General features: G+C 44.6%; 1 protein-coding gene across 3 annotated transcripts in view; it reads left to right on the top strand.

Moving 5' to 3' along the window:
- Nucleotides 1–17,247, top strand: part of MAPKAPK3 (MAPK activated protein kinase 3) — a 115,957-nt gene that overhangs the window by 62,166 nt on the left and 36,544 nt on the right. The window contains exons 1-2 of one of the 3 annotated variants that reach the window (XM_068201618.1): nucleotides 6,624–6,943; nucleotides 7,347–7,696. The exons of 1 other annotated variant lie outside the window; for it this stretch is intronic. In XM_068201618.1, coding sequence (XP_068057719.1) covers nucleotides 7,472–7,696 — 225 coding nt within the window. In that variant the 5' untranslated portion in view covers nucleotides 6,624–6,943; nucleotides 7,347–7,471. Of the gene's footprint in view, nucleotides 1–6,623; nucleotides 6,944–7,346; nucleotides 7,697–17,247 lie in introns of those variants that run through there. One more of the 3 variants, XM_068201619.1, reaches the window with a different exon arrangement.

Raw genomic sequence — 17,247 nt, 5'->3', positions numbered from 1 at the left:
CTGCCACCTCCATTGGAGTAGGTCAAATATTTAAAAATATTAGTAATCATTGTGCCGTTCAGAACATTCAGAATTGGATGGGGCCGGGAGCGGAGGGGAAGGCAGGATGCTGATAAGGGTGAGGCTAGAAGGGTGTTCCCTTCATGGGAATGAGCCTGAGAGCAGGCAGGCTGTGTTCAGCTCCTGACTCAGGCTTTCACTCCCTGCAGTTTCATTTGGCAGCTGCTCAGCCTCCTGCACACTTCCATCCGTTTTCTGTCCTGAATCAGGGGCAGTGCAGTAATGAGTGCTGCTAATAATACCCCGCTATGCGAAGAGAGAGGTCCTGAGGGCCATCTAAGTATCCCGAGTATCCATCCATCCATCCATCCATCCATCCATCCATCCATCCATCCATCCATCCATCCATCCATCTATCCATGTACTCTAAGGGCCATCTCAAAGGGGTGGGAATGTCAGCCTGCAGGCACTCCTTGACCAGTTTGCTTCTGAGCCTGACAGACTTCAGTTCACACTTCCTCTGAACGTGTGTAAATTCACAGGGGAGGCGAGGGGCTGGCAGAGGAATTTCAGTCCTCACCTTTCCTGCGCACAGCAAGCACAACGTTCAGACCGGAGGCCCCTTTGTAGCCCCGGCTCAGGGTTGCAGAGGACACCTGCGTGCCCGTGCCCCTTCAACATCTAAATCCGAGGTTGTTTAAACTTTCTGTCAGTGGTGCAGCAGCACGATGGATTTGAACAGATCTAGACTACAGAGGTGGGAGCAGCTCTTGTCTCCGGCAAACCATAGTGAACCTGCACATTCAGAAGGTATTTAATTCCTCGTCAGCCTCGGGGGGGACGCTGAGATCCCAGCTTGGTGTGCCGGCGAGAGCGCTGCAGCGCGGCGCCGGCACTGAGGAGCTGTCTGCATCTTTTTTCACTTAGAATTGGGCTCCATCTAGTGATCCTCGCCCGGAGGAGGCTTTTTGTGCAGGCTCTGTGCTGGGGCTGAGCAGCCATTTGTATCTCCGGCGCAGGGAAGGCACGCTCAGGCCCGGGCAGAGGAAACATCCCCGCAGAAGCGGGGTCTGCGCTGTGCCGGCAGCGGCTGCTCCCCGTGCCCGTCCCGCTCCCCGCACTGGTTTTCAGCCGCAGGCACCGACCCGAGCCGCTCTGCTCACGGTCCTGCAGGACCCGGAGAGGGGAGCATTCTGTCGAACTAGCTGATGGGTGTGCACGTCAGTGAAAGGAGCTTGCATTTGCATTGGAAACTTCTTTAGGAGACCACCCCAAAAAATATTCAGGCTAATGCCTGCGCTGTTTTATCGAAAAAATCAGTGATCAGTTTGAAGTCAGGAGCACTCAGCAGTGCTTCATCACTCGACATGAACGTTGTGCTCATTGGCACTCCGCGGCACAGGGCAATGCCCCAAGAGGGGAACAGCACAGTGTGCCCGATGTGCCAGTGTCCCAGGCCCTGCACAGTCAATGTAAATTGCTGAATTCACACAAATTAGTTGTTTAAACCCAGTTCATATTCATATAAATGGCTTTCCAGAGTACTGTCTTGAATAATAAGGACATTACAGAGGCAGTAGCAAGAAATCTTGTTGAGTGATGTCATTGAATGCTAAGCTTTAGTTATGAAAGGTATCAAAGAAAGCTCAAAGCTCGCAATAAAGTCAGGGAAGAAAATCCAGAAATAGGCAGTAAGCCCCTCAGGAAAGTTCACTGACACAACAGCACCATCTGCTGCTAAATGTCTGCTTGGGAAAACCGGTGGTCAGAGTCCCTTCCCACTGCGGGTGTTACACGACTTCGGCTGGTCACTTGGATATTCCCGTGATCTTGTAGAGTTGGTGTAAATGAAAAGTGACATCCAGAATGGTAACTCTTGAGAGGGGTCTGTGTGCCTGGGGATTGGATTTACCTTCACCAGTAGCCTGAAAGACTGAATGTAAGTCACCCCTTTGGTTGCTGCCTGGCCCTTACCCTGAGCCGTAGTGTAAGGAACCGCACGGAGTGACTGACCCACGTTACCAAAAATAAGCAGCTGCTCCTTGTTCAGAGGGGCCAGCTCGTTATTCCAGTAGGATACACCAACTCCTGTAATCAACAACGGGCGCTGCATTTAATGTTGTGGTTTTGATTTCCCAACCTCGCGAGTAACAATGGAGGAGTCTCCAGGGTGTGGGTGAGCTGTGCCATGGATACAGGGACATCTGAGCTGGCTCCATGAGAAGTAGGATGTTCAGAAAGGAATGGGTTTTATTTCAAGCTGTGAAAAAATACCTTGGGTTGTTATAAGGAACTCAGCATATTCGTTGTCCTGAGGCTTGTGGCACATGGTGACCTAGAAGGCGATACAGTGTGGCATCTGATAGGAGTTTTGCTGCTTGATTCGAATGCTGCAAAAATTGTATTCCTGAGTGGTCTGGAAGGCCACCCCAGGACTCCCAAGTAATGCTGTCATACCCATTAGTTGCAGGACGTTTCCATGAAAGAGATTAATTTCTTCTGCTCCACTGCAGCATAAAATGAAGCACCATCTCCTGTAGACAGATTAGAAGGTTTTTAATGCTTTTGATTTATGATTCTTCTGTGAAAAAAATGTATCTTTTTTTCATGTCTGCTGAAAGGGCAATGTCCAGCTGGTATCTCTCTGACACCCCCATCAACAAGCTGTGGAAGAACGTGGATGGAGCCTCCCAAAACCTTCTCAATGACCAAGACAAGGTACCCGTAATAGAGTGTCTGAAGCCAGGCATAAAAAAGCAGCTTTTCTATCCTTGTCTGTATTTCTATAGGAAAATACCTGCTATGTGCTAACATGGAGGAATTAATCTTGAGTAACAAAGTCAGGTACCAGGACAGGTTCTCCAGATGATGATAGTGGTGTTCTTGAGACTTCTGTTTCCCTAACTAGAAGCTGCTTCATAGACAGAATTTTAATTCCTCCTGGAAACCATGCTATAATCCCATGGACACAAGGACAGAGGGTGTTGAGAATAAAAGAGAAGTTGTTCTAGCAACGAAGCATTAGTAAAGATCATTGCCTATGAAAGAGCTTTATAAACCTGGTTTTGTGTCAGCCAGGAGAGAAAAGAGCCAGGCTGTTTGCTGATGAGCTATTTGAGTTTGGTTTTTTTTCATGCCTTTTTGATAAGTCTGAGACAGACACCTCCAGAGCAGAGCCAAAAGATAGGTGAGAAAACATGCATATAGTTTGTGTTTCAGACCACTGTGTACATGACAGTTTAAACTAAAGATCCTACAAGAGACTGCTTTTGTTCTCCTTCATATCAAAATGTTACTCTGTAGAGCTGCCCTTTCTTTCTTTTAATATCACAGATGCAGTTTCTGAAGAACTTCCTGGGGGATTTAATAAGGTTGTTGCAACCGCCCAACCAGACAAAGCTGTGTCCTCATTTCAACCTGACAGTACAGAGGATTTTCTCTTTGGTGACATCTATATAATGCATCTCGTGAGTGTGGATTTCTCATAACAGCAGAAAAAAAAATAGAGAGCTGTTACTCAGACAAAGCAAAGTTTCAGAAAAACAAGTCACTAGTGTTCAGCTGGTAATTTCTTTATCGCAGCTATTTCCATGAGACATTGCTATCAAAGGGCTGACCACCAAGCAAATCACTTTTGTATACAAGGAAACTGAGATCCCTGTACCATTCAGGTATCACTCCTCAAGATCTGCCATCCCTCAGAGAACATTTGATGACATCAGCTTTCCTAGCTCTCCAGATGACTGCAAACTCAGTTCAATTTGTTTATTTTTTAGGAAATGAGACATTTGAAAGTCTGAAATGTCTTTGATCCCAGTTATTGAACTGCTACAGCACAACAAAGAGGCAGTGAAAATACCCAGTGAAATAGCCAAAATTAACCTTCTCTGTTTAAACAGAGTGGTGCTGTCTGTCTGTAAAGCAGGTATTCGTGATATCCAAGACATGATAAAATCAAGGAGAACATATCCAAACTGTGTGCTGGCTAAAATAAAAAGCTTCACCAGGTTAAGGCACTGGTTAGAGGAAAGGAGCTGCTGCCCCTAAGCTTATTTAAAGAACAGGACCCTAATATCTGCTGCTTTCGCCTATAAGCTGTGTTTTATTTTGGGACAAAGCAGGCATAACTGAGCTGTACCAAATTATCTTTTGAAATTTAACTTCCTCTGTGTTGTTGCTGTTGGGGACTTCTGGTAAAAGTAGGATTAATGTTTAATTTACAGTGTTAGGGATTTTTGTGAAGATGAAAGAACTTATGCTGTAGCAGGCTCTTAGCCTGTAATAGTACTGTTTTAGGGTTTTTTTAAACTTCAAAAAGCAAACATCAATAAATAAATAAAAACATCTGTTTGAGTGAAAAAAATCCCCTGGCTCAAGGAGCTGCAGTGGACCTGTCAGTGTATTCTCCATAAGCATCTCCAGAGGATGCTAACGGAGCTCCACCTGCCACGAGCACCAAGAGAGGCTTCAGGACCTGCTTTTTATTTTGGGGTCATCCTTGTGTAGAGTAAGGCTATCTGATACTTGGGCTGATGCTAGAAAGGCTTTTTTGGAGTTTATGGTGGTTGAAATTAGCAGAGGGTTCAAGCAAGGCCTTATTAACCATGATTCACATTGGGTTTTTAAGTGTATTGCCCTGTTTAGAGTTATTACTGGCTGCTGGTAAAATGAGGAACTTTGCCAAGAGCATATCCAGGCAACAGCAGGTCGTGAACCCAAATAAGCTTTTCATCCAGTGAGATACTCCTCTGACTTGAAAAATGTGGTTTTTATTATCCGAGTTTAACTCTTCTCATCAGGAGATGGCTCATAACTGAGACATGTAGAACCAACTAATTTCACACATCCTGTCTCATTCCCTCATCTTTCCTCCTAGCTTTCCATGTACAGCTTATTTTTTTAGAAACTCATTCTTGTAATAGTTAGAGTCATAGTTTCTTAATGAAATTTCTTAGTTCTGACACACTATAGAAAATAGCAACCCCTTAAGTAGACATCTGCCTGGAATTTTTGCAATATTTAATATTTCTTAGAATAGAGCCAAAAATTGCCTTCCACCAGCTTCAATGTGTTAGTCAGTGTAACTCCTGCCTGCTTTGGGCAGCCATAGCTTTTGGGTGAGAGTTACATGGAAAGATCCAAAGTGGGGTCAAGAATGGGAGCTACAGATGGGTGTGAGCAACTATGGTTTTCCAAACAAAAAAGGCAGAAGAGAGTGGAGAGATTTAGAAGTTTTCTGAAGGGTCTGGCCCCAGTGACGGAGTGCAGAGAAGAGCAATAATAGTTACCTGTTGCAAAGAGAAGGAAGTTACCATCCAGAACAAACAGAAAAGCAAAGACAGGCAGAAGCCTTTGGAAGGAAAATCAGAGCAAGCTGGTGACCGCAGAACCATGTTATTGGAGGTTTGCAACCTGGGAGCTCACAGTTACATACACATTTCTCTGAGACTGCCGCAGTGGGAGGTGATGCAGACTAAGACGGCTGACAGCTAAACCTGAAAAGATTGGAAATAGCTGTTTTCCTCAGGGATTTGATTAGCCCAGAATAAGTGAACTGAATCGGGGAGCAGGCCCTCCAGCAGCTGAACTGCTGAAAGCCTGGAAGGGAAACCTGAGGCAGCATAGCTGTAGCATCACATCACATGGTGATGTACTGCAGATCTGCATCCTGCTAAGTTGAACTACTTTTTATTCCTTGGAGAAAGGGCTCATTAGCCCTTTTAATTATTTTCCTATCTGCTAGAACTCCAGATGCCATTATGTTACGTAAAATGACAAATGTATTTTTAACTTGTAAAGCATGTGAACTTTAAGCTCCTTCCAGTGATACGAATACAGCTCCATTTCGATGCATGACTCATCTTCACATGTAGGGAAAAAAGCTCAGCATTTCACATCCCTGGAACTACACTCTGTGCACCAGTGATGAGCGACAGTTGCTGTGGGAACCATCTCTTTTAGTATCTTGACTGTGCATCCGAAAGTGCCAAGAAATACTGACCGCGTCTTTGGTCGCGTCTAGCGGCTGCATGGAGAGCACCCTTTCGGTAGCCAAGCGCCTGAAGGATCACTGCCCGCTATCGCGTCTCATTGCGACAGCCGGTTTAACGCGGGGTTTGGAGCGAACGTGGCAATTCTCCCCCTTCGCACAGGAGCCATCGGGGGAAGGGCCGGCGGTGCCACCGCGCGGGCGCGCTGCGGTACCAGCCCGGAGCCGCCGCAGCCTCATTTCGCCCCTCTGCCAGGGCCGTTTACCCCAATAAATTAACACCGTGCTTAAGATCACCGCCCTAGATCCCCTTAGAATCACCGCGGGGGTTGTTCCCCACCAGGGTTGTTCAGGGGAGCCGAGCAGTGGAACCTGACCGCGAGGCAGCTCCCGCTCCCCGCTCGGGCCCGGCCCGGGCCCGGCCGGTTGTGTTGTCGGGGCTCGGGCCGGTCCCGCCGCCGGCTGCCCGGCGCGGCTCGGGGCGGGAAGGCGGCGCGCACCTGCCCGGGGCGGCGGGGCGGACCCAGGCAGAGCCCGCCTTCCCCGAGCCGCTCCGGGAAGCCTCGGCCGGGGCCGCGCCGCCACAGGCAGGTAATCGAGCTCCGGCGTGGAGCTGCCCCCGCCCGGCTCCCGCCGCCGCCGCCACCCCCTGCTCTCCCGGCTTCGCCTCAGCGCTTTCCCGCCCTCCGCCGCCGCCTCAGCGCGGGGGGCTGAGCGAGCGGGCCCTCCTCTCGTGGTAACGGGGCTGCCGGCACCGGGACCCGCCCCGGGGATCCCCCTCAAGTCCCCAGCGGGACCCTCTCGGCTTCGGGAGCCACGCCATCGCATCTCCACGGACTTCAGTTTTTGGGAGGTTTGGTGGTCCCCGCCCCTAGCATGTGGACCCAGGCAATTAAAGCACAGTCCCAGAGTTCTGTGCCTGCCCAGGCAGTGCCACTCTGGGGTTCAGTCCAGGTATTCGTGGTTCTCTTGCGTAATTTGGGAGTGTCGGGATGAGGAAGGGGACCATTGTGAGGATTTCTGCAGAAAACATTGAGGCAACAAGTGGCTGATGCGGGTTTATGAGCTCGAAGCTCTGTTCTGCTGCACAGAGCTTAGCTGTAGTGTTGCTCCAAGACTCAGCAGTTGCTCAGTTACTTTTTGTTGCAGTAAAAGCAGTGATTTATACCTGCAGACTGAGAGCTGTGTGTGTTGGAAGCGGGGTGACAGATCTGTGAAGCTCAAGTGTGCTTTCCTAAGGTGACCCTTCACTTTTATTCTCTCTGGCACCTGGTCATCTTGTTAAGAGAAAAGCGGTGAGGTGGGACAACAGTTAGTTGACATCAGTTACTAACACATGTTTACGTTTTTTACTCAGGACTAAATGGCAAGCAAATGGACTGCTTGAAGCACTGGGTTTGATTGCTTAAGAGAAGGGGCTGTGCTGAGGATACCCCCCAGGAATCTGTCGGGTATCTCTGTCATCCCACACTCTTCCCTGATATGGAACAAAGTGAAGGTGAACAGGAATCCCAGGCAGAGAGTCACGTGGAGAGCAAGAGCAGTGTGAAATCCTTGCCTGGGGGACCAGCCCATGTCAAGCTAGAGATAAAAAAACACGCAGTTACAGACGACTACAAACTCTCCAAGCGTGTGCTAGGGTTAGGAATCAATGGCAAAGTACTGGAGTGTTTCAACAAGGAGACAGGCCAGAAATGTGCTTTGAAGGTATGTGTGTTTTGGGTTTTTTTCCTTATTTATGGTTTGGAGGCCAAAGTTCATTCCCTGTAAAAGCTACTTGTTTTGTGCTTACCTTTCTCAAAGAGTGATGCGTGAAGAATCTGAATATGTGGAAACATTGGCTATCCCAACTCTGGAGTCCCAGCTTCAGCCTTTTCCAGAATATTCTGTTCAGTTTCCAGAATAATGTTATCAGCTGTGAAAGTCTTGTGTTCATATTTAAGAGACAAGAAAGCGGGGGAGAGAACCGTGTCTTGGTGTGTTCTGGGAGAAAACTTGTTAGATTTTGAATGAACATATTATGCAATACTCACAAAGGAAACTATTTTGGTTCTTGTGCAGTGAATAGGCCTAAGCTGTGATATACTTAAATGTTCATTGATCTTCAGTCTTTCCTCTGTATGAAGATTTTTCTTAAGGAGCATTTCTAGTTGTTCATTTATTTTCCTACTTTATTTTTGTGATCAGTTTACCAAAGGATATTTCCTGGGAAAACACTGATTACACCAGTATGGCAAGTGAGTTTAGTAGATATTTATGGTGGTAAGTACCACTTAAATAAATGGAGCAATAACCATTCAGTAGATAGCATAAAGCTTACTTGCCTTTTGTTCTCTAGCTTTTAAACTCAAAAATTTCCTTGGTGCTCTTAAACCACATTACTGGGGAAAAAAACAGCCTAAATGAGAACCGGGATGGTTCAGTACCAGAAGATTAAAAGCAGCTGAAGTAATTGTCATGAGAATTACTTATGGGTGTTACAGATTCCTTGCTGGCGTTAATCTGGTGAGTCCAGGAGGCTCTGGTATCCTTCCTTTCCCTAAACACGCTCCATGTGTGCTGGGAGCAGAGTGGATCTGCCAGTGGTCAGCTGAAGCCTCTGCCAAGGCCTGGAGATGGTCTCTAGCAAACAGAACTGCTGTCCCCACCAGAGCCTTTGCATTGTAATAGAGAAGCCTGGAAATACTTAGCAGCTTTGGGTACTGAAAAAAAAATTAATAGAGGAACTAGAAAAGCTTATAATACAATAATTTACTGGTTAATTCACATGTTTCCAACACTCTCATGTATTTTATCACACTTTTGTATTAGCTTCACGTAGCTGACTCACAGAAGTTTATCATTGGGAAACTGGAGGTTTTGACAACAGAGTGTGGTTTTGCACCTGCCATGGGGAGTGTCACATCTTTGCATCTCTGAGATGATCCATTAATCAGGTCCTTCTGGAGTGCTAGCAACATTAATTTCTGAACTTAGCCTACTGTGATGAAGGATAATAGTTAATGCTGAAGCTAGTCTGCTGTTTCTGAAGACTTCAGTGTCTTTATTGCTGGTTAGAGATCATTCATACTTCAAAGGGTTTGCAGTCTTAAGGGCTGGAAGCATTTTAAAACAGAAGTTGCCTTTCCAGAGAGCAATCCAGTAGCAACAAGTATGTTCCAGAGCAAATTTTGTAGCGCTGGGATGAAGTAGGAAATATAATCCAATGTATATTGGCATCAGGAAACTATTTTTTTATTTAGCCCTCAAAGCTGGGGAGAGGGAGAAGAGAATGGAAATTGCTGTGCCCTGATAGAATGTCTTCTGCTTGATGGGTTGAAGGAACCTATGGTGGAGTCTCTAATACCTGCTTGTATTTAGCACTGGTTGAGTTGGCTGATTTTTTTCCAAAACTTTTAATATCTATTAAGGACTAAATGTCCACTTCCCCAGTCACTACAGGTCAGCAATAGCTGATGTATCACCGAACTTACCCTCTAAATGTGTTTGTCATCCTGTTTCCCATCCAGCTGTGGAATGTGTGCACTTTTCTGCTGAAGGGGACAGAAGTATGGCAGCAATATTAAGATGTTTGTTAGTTCTCTAGGGAGTTTGAATGGCAGATAATAGTTTGCTGCTTGCATATGTGCATTTTTCATTGTTATGGGTTTAAGTGCTGAATAAAAAGTTAAACATGCAATTAAGTAAAACTGCCAGCAGCCCAGAGAGAATCCGCTGCTCTCTGCAAAGATGGTCTAGTGAGAAGATTACCCAACAAGGAGGGATAAAAACTCTGCTTGGTTAATTTGCAAGAATAGAAAGATCTTTTCCCAGCCCTGAAGATATTTGCAAGGATGAAAATATTCAGAGGAAGTTTTTCCTTTGTTTCTTGTGAAACCTGAACTGGGCCACACAAGTCCCAGACCTGCTTCAGATGACAGTTCAGAGCAAATCATCCAGTCAAAGCAGTTATGTAAAAGGGACAAGAACCTTAGGAAAAAAATATGCTGAAACAGCTTCAAAGCAGAATTCTCCATGTAGGGACAACAGGGCCTTGCCACTGCTCGTTCTCAGGTGTGATGGCAGGGTTATCATTCACTTACAGGAATAGAAAGTGGAGGCTGATGAAGCTGTTACAGAGCAAACCCAACTGGTATGACAGCTAAAGAGAAATGGAAAGACTGGATTGCAAATTGAACATGAGAAAAAGGGATGCTGGATGGATTTTTTTCTGGAGGTTGCTTGCACATATCCATTGAGATTTATGTATATTTGTGGACAAATACTTCAGGCATGAGAGTGCTTGCTGTAACCTGCTCCTGGGAAAGGAAGAACATCACTCCTGCTGTTGAAGATAAAGTGTAATAGGCTGTTCCCCTTCACATCAAACTTGCCCATTAAAGCAGCTCCTGACTGGGCAGATGGCACTGCTTTCTGCCTGCAGGTTTTCTTTTAAATGGGAACAGAGCCAGCACAGCCAGGGTCTGGATAGAAATTACTGAATGGAAGGAATTTTAGCAGAGGTACTCAAGAGGAAAGGGCTTGAACAAGCAAAAATATTCATCCCCAGAGCCATACATCAGTCAAGCACTCCATTCTGTAATTGGGAGGTCCCTGTTGTTGTTAGTCCATATCCATAACTGGAACAGGCTAGAATTTCACTCATCATTTTGGAGTGAGAAAACACAAGACGTCCTTTTGGAGATACTGCAGGGTTTTGGTTATTTTCCTAAAATACTGTGTGGCTTAGTTTACTCTGCTTGGCATTGTGATTTGCTGCCCAGTTTACAATGTGCTGTCAGCTTTGTTTCTGTTGAATTGAAATGCCACAGGCATTGCTGTCCTGCTCCAGAAAATCTCATCTGGTTTCTCACTTAGACACATAATGACGTTTTGGCTGAACAGCACTGTTTCCAAATAGTGAGAACATGAGGATTTAGAAAAGTAGAAGCATAAACAAAACTGCTGTGCAGGACTGCGGCCTTCTAGAAGGCAGCTATGTTTTGGTCTCTGTCTCCCTTACAAATAGCGAAGCTTCTCAGATCTCTTTCCATAGCTGATCCAGAAATAGCTGTCAAATGAAGTCTAGTCATTCTTCTATTTTTATCTCCTCTCTGCCAGCCTGCCCCCTTCTGTTCACTTCACCTGAGGGGCTTTAGGGCAAGTTTAACCTCCACTTCTTTAACACGGACATCAGCCCAAGTGTTCTCTGCTGGTGTTTGCACTCCTCACTGTTTTTAGGGAGAGAAGGAAACCAAAATAGCTGCTTATCTGTGAGGATAAATGTGAACTCCTGGGTGTTGCCTTCCATGAAAATGAAACCCAACCTGCAGCTCCTTGTTCTTTCTTTCCTTCTCCCTCATTTCTTTTTTGGCACAAATTCCTGCCAAGTGGTGTCAAAATAATACTTCAATGTATTTGATGATCTCCTTTATTTTTGTGGAAGATGGTAGGAAGGGCTCAGAGCTGGAATTGAGAAATAATAAGAATAGAGAGAACAGAGAGGTAGAGAGCCTCCTGCAGGGTATTGGTGCTTCTCTGCATCTGTAGCTTCAGGATTTTTGTGGATGTTTCAGGATGTAAAAACACATCATTGCCATACTATTCATCGACAGTAAACAGATGGTGCTTCTTTCCAGAAGAAAAGGAAGGACAATTCAGGCATAAAACAAAGACTCTTTGAACTTTGGGAAAGCTGAGTACCTTGGTTATGGGTGCACTGGCACTTTCAGGATGAGTAACTCCTGAGTAGCAGTGGTAAAATGCTTCTCCCCTGAGCACTGGGCACATCCCCTCTGTACTGCAGATGCCTCCAGCCACCCAACACTTCCAGGTTCAGGTGGAGTGTGTATGAATGGACCTGCTGCTTCATGGAATTGTTTAGGTTGGAAAAAACCTTAAAGATCAAGTCCAACCATTAACCCAGCACTTCCAAGCCCACCACTGAACCATGTCCCCAAGTACCACATCTACACACAGACCTTATCCTGTAGAATAAATAGTGAGTTAAGCCATCCCCTGCCTCATGGAAAATGGGTTGTGCTGCTGAGTGCCAGCAGAAAAGTGACTGTAACTTGCTGATTTGAAGACAAATAGGCATAGCCCAAATGTTAAATAAAGCAAAAAGCAAACACAAAATTGAACACCCTCCTTGCCTTTTAAATTTGAAGAATGTTTAGTGAATTATAGAAATGATAATTGTAGAGTAGGAATCTCTGCTGTTATGCATAAAAGTAGTAGCATAACTTTCTTCTCAGAAGAAAAGAAAGCAGGTAATGGAGAAACAAAAAATTTGCAAAATAAGTCCTTCCCAAAATTATTCTTGGGACCTGGACATAGGACTATCTAGAGAATGTTGTTCTGCTTTCCGTAGGTGAGTTGCTGTGGACAGAGACAGGCATTCTGCCTCAGTTTCATTTACTTTTGAGCTATGTATCTGTCTCCCGCTCAATTTTAATGTTTCTGATTATGTTAAATAGTTCTGCATGACAAAAGCTGTTATTGGGATAGTCTGTTTCCAGTTAGTTTACCCTGAAGCTAGGTCATGATTGCTCACAAACAGGAGACTGTATAGTCCAAAGTATTTGTTTTGCAAATTATGTAAAGAGCTAGTGCTTGTAAAATACCCTGCTTGCTGCCTGAAGTAAGATGATGACCAAGGAAAATGATGCTGCAGTGGAGAAAGCACTGCGCACAGTGAAAGTGAAGGCTATTTTAGGCTGATGATTGCTTCTAGAATAGGAAATGTTAACAATCTTCTTAGATGCTACAGATTGCATTTTTAGAAGAGAATTATGCCAGATTAGGAATGAAACATTTCAACATTTTTGGCATAAGGAAGAATAATGGTGTGCTAAGCTTAGAACTGTGATGACAGTTTGGGAAACCAAGTGTAATAGTTGGTTAGGTTTTATCCAGGGTGAAGCAGCTCTTCTGGAATGATTGTGTGTTTCTGGAGGAAATTAGCACTTTCTAGTGAAGTATTCTGTAGTTCCCTCTTACCTACCATGTTTCCTGCAGTGTGTTTATGCTGGTTTATCTCATGCTACAGTAAATTCAGTGTCAGTAACACAGCTTAGTCTGAGTAACGAAGTCCGGGAGCTGTGCTGTAGATCAAAGCTGGATACAGCATAGAATGAATAGGAGTTCAGAAGAGTTCTAGTTAAATGGCAGCCCTGTCTACAGAGGAGTGCCTAAAATATGGATAGCATCAGACTGGTCCTTGAATTTTATCCTTCAGTGCCAATCTTGGTGACTATTATGTAAATATGCATAAAATACCTAAAATAACTTCCAGTCGATTAAAAAGTGGGTCGTTTCTACTGCTACAAGAATTGTTTTTAAACCAGTGAGTCATTCAAGACCAGAGTCTTTGAGCACTTTGTACTTATTGGGGCCAGACTGGCACCTTTCAAAGTGTCAGTTGGACTAGGTAGTTTTTAAAAAACGAAGATTTATCAATTTACTTTGAAGATCTGACATTCTTGACTGGTCTGCTCTTTATTTGAAATACAGCAAATAATTTAAAAAATAAAAAGATGGGCTCAGTCTGAAATAATGGAATAATATGTAATAAATTTATTTTATTCAATGGCAGTTAATTAAGCCTAAGAAGCAGAAACAGCCAAATGCTATAATGCTATAAACCATTAAGTCATCTTGAAAAAGCAAAACTATGTTGATGCTACTTTGCACCTTCTCTCCCAGTCTCTCAGCAAGCTGGCACACGCTATAGGCTGACTTGCGTGGCAGCAAAGCTCAGGAAGATCAAGGCGTGTTCTTCTCCTTGCCAGGTTCAAAGACCTGATAAAGTTCCAGATAAGTGTCTTCCTCAGCTGCGGGGAAGGTGGTGAAAGCAGAGCAGTGTGTGCCTCGGTCAGACACCGCTGATCGCCTGACACCCCCTCGGACCAGAAGGCTCTTCTGTCTCCCCGCCTCGCTTTATAGTATAAATCCTCCTGTGCCATTTAACCAAAGGAAAACCTTGCTGATTTGTTCTAGTGGGAGTCTGGTTACAGGTAACTGGATTTTGCAAATCAGCTTAAGTGCAAGTGAGCAAGATGCAAGAATTTTAAACTTAATTTACAACGCAAGTGTACTTCAGGTGTATTTTCTTATGGCCATATCATGTAGAGAGATTCCCAGATTGGCAAAACCTGGTAACATTTGGGAAGAATCAGCTCCATAACTGAATGTCAAGGCTCACACACATCCCTTTTTCTATAGTGTATTTTCCTCTGTGGTAGCACCCTGTGGTAAGAGTGGCCTGGCCTGAGAATAAATGGCTTCTTGTTGTGTTTTGTGCCAGTTCATTTTCAGCAGAAAGCAGAGATTATATTCATGCTGTGATAAATTCATGGGAAGCGCAGAGATGGAGGTGTCACCATTATTGGGAGCAAGAGCCAATGTGAATTTGAGGAAGTTAGTGGATTAATATCTTACCTATGAAGACTGTTCTGTTTTAATCCCTTCACTATATACAGTGATTTATTTTTTTCTTTTAAAAAATGATATAGTCTTTGATTTATTTACATCATCATGCAGCATTTTGCATCACTAAATACTTTTGCAGTTGGTCTTTGCTTGACCCTGAAGAAGTTCCCATTTCTCATATAACCTGGATATGTTTCCGTGTTTTGGAGGTTTTCCATGATAAATGTGTCTTTAGAGCAGCAGACTTTAGGATGGTGTGTAATATTCTATTGCAACAGTACAGCTGTCTGCAGAGCTTTATGTCTTTTATGTCTTTCTGTCCTGCAGAGTTGTGTGAAGTCCTTGTGGCTCTTGCACTCTCCGAAGACACAGCGACAGCGATGGGAAGGGAAGTGGCAGGGAGGTGGCCCGAGCTGGAGGGTAGATTACCTGCTTAACTAATTGGGAAACCGTGAGAATTTCTTTCCATCAGCAGCAGTGAAAGCTGGTGGTGTGGTCTGTCTGGATTAGGGTGTATAAACTGCAGGGATTGTGGTATTTTACACAGACTTCCTAAGTACTTAAGATGATTCAAAGCTCCGTAAATGAGATTAAGCTGTAACGCTGCAGCATTTTAATACCTCGAGAGTGAAGGGGGAGAGGATTCTTGCTCAGCATGTAAATCACGAGTGGCCTCTGAGTTCCTCAATCTTTGTGATACCTGGCATTTTGCACTGGAGCTTTCATGGCCTGTATTAAGAAAAAACCCAAACATACAGATTTGTGTAAAAGTTAACTTTTCCTCCAGAGAAGTTTGCTTGCTGAATTTGTTTTAAAACCCCCCAAAAACCAAACAAATCACTCTTGAGTGTGCCATCTTTATGAGTAATTTCAGATGATCTGGATAAGGAGGCAGTCATATTAAAGTTGCACTGTGCACAGATCTTAAGTCTTGCCAGTTCAAACTCTGGCTCTTGTCCATGGGCTTTTTCCCAGGATTTTTTTTTCTTGAACACTCTCTTAAGGATGCTGGCATTCCAAGTAACAGGCTCTAAAGCAGCTCCTGGGATCTGAGTCAACAAGGGCTGAGGAGAGATTTATTGAGACTGTCGTAAGGGGAGAAATCAGAAAAAAAATTGATTGTTTATGGGTTTTTTGGATGGCATTTCTGAGATATATAAACAGTTTGGGAATGGCAGGGCGTGGAACAACTCGTGATCTGCGTGGCCAGGCCTTGTGCTGAGGTTTTGGCTGGGTGTTTTGCCCAGGTGTGAGTCAGCCTGGGCCTTGCGAAAGCCCTTCAGTGCTGGCTTGTACCAGCCTTGGCTTCTGTTGTACTGTGAGGTGGGGTTGGGTGTAGTTTTGTTTTCAAAGGAGAGCACTTAAAAACTGGATAGGGAGCAGCTGTCTCACACACCTGTGTTCTGTGTTGGACTCCTGTGTACTCCTTAGCCCTGAATATACCGTATATTTCAGGGATGAAATGTCCTTAAAATCCCTTTCCAGTGCCACAAGGCCTGGCGTTTGCCAGTGTCGTCCTTGCCTGTTGTTCTAACACAGAAATACTCCCCTTTACTTGCTTAATTTTTAACTAAAATTGTATTTATTATTCGTGTAAAGGATTAAATACTCTCAGGGCCTTATTCCATTTTCCCACATGTTGCTTTTAGTCAATGTGGCTTTGTCAGAAGCAGTCTGGTTTCCACAGCAACGAGTTGTTAGCACCAAAGATGTCAAAGATCCAAGGTAGGGAGGGGAGGGGGCTGCATTTTCTGGCTCAGCTGCTGTGCCACGGTACAGGCCTTGCTGCAGCCACTACAGCACAACGTCCTCTTTGTCTTCGTGAAGAGTAAAAGCCTTTCATTTTGTTCTACTCTTCCCTTTCCAATCAATTTACAGTCAAAATTTGACACTTGGGAGGTAGATGGGGCTTGATGGTTCCTTGATGCTTTGAAGCTTCCTGTTCTTTGAAGCCTCTGTTGTAAGGGTGCTGCTGTGTCCTCTGCTTTTTAAAGAGTTTTTCTGTGGACAGAATAGGGCTTCTGCATACATACAAACCCTGTAGCAGTAAGTTTGTGATAAAGGGGAGCAGAGCACTATTCTTTCTGACCCATGTTCAATGTCTGCATGTGAATGATAACACGAAACATTGTCAATCCTTTCTCCTTGCCCAGTAATGTGAAACCTGCTCCAATTAAACCTGCTTGGTCGGGTTTTCCAAGGCACCCATTTCCTTAGGGTGGGAACTGAGCCTCACTGCTATTGACTGTGGAATATTGCATTATTTAAAAGGATTTTCTAAAACACAGTTAACCTGTGAAATTCATTGCCCCAGGAGCTGAGAGGTTGTGATGCTGTGGAGCTCTTGAAAGAAAACAGAGCTTCTCTGAGCATTTCAAATGTGAAGAAACCCCCTGTAGTTCTAATACACTGTACAAATTTGGCTGTGATCTTCCAGATCCTGTTGTTACAACTGATAAATACAAAACTGTCAGGATAAATAATGAAACTTTGAGCTTCAGAAGGCATATTATTGTTTCTCTTGTGTTAAGTATACTGCTGCTTCAGGGGTACAAAATCCTCCTGTCAAGGAGAGGGAAATGGAGCTGTGGCCTCAGCTCTGCTGGTGGCTGTGCCTCTGGGTAATGTCCATCCCTTACACAATAATTTCATGTTAAGGGTGTGTCTTCCTGAGCAAAAGTACTTGTCCAAACTTGGGTGTAAACATAAGGTGAAATAGGTATTTATGCAACAGCTGTTCATATTTAGATCCTTTCTTTCCCCCCCCTCTTCTGAAGGGCAGGGCAGGAAGGCGCTTTATGACACTTGGCCTGTGGAAATACAAACAGTGTAATGTTATTGAAAGT

Source organism: Anomalospiza imberbis, chromosome 11, assembly GCF_031753505.1.
Source record: "Anomalospiza imberbis isolate Cuckoo-Finch-1a 21T00152 chromosome 11, ASM3175350v1, whole genome shotgun sequence".
NCBI classification, from domain to species: domain Eukaryota; kingdom Metazoa; phylum Chordata; class Aves; order Passeriformes; family Viduidae; genus Anomalospiza; species Anomalospiza imberbis.
Note: the sequence above shows the minus strand (reverse complement) of the source record. Positions and strands in the feature narration are given on the sequence as shown.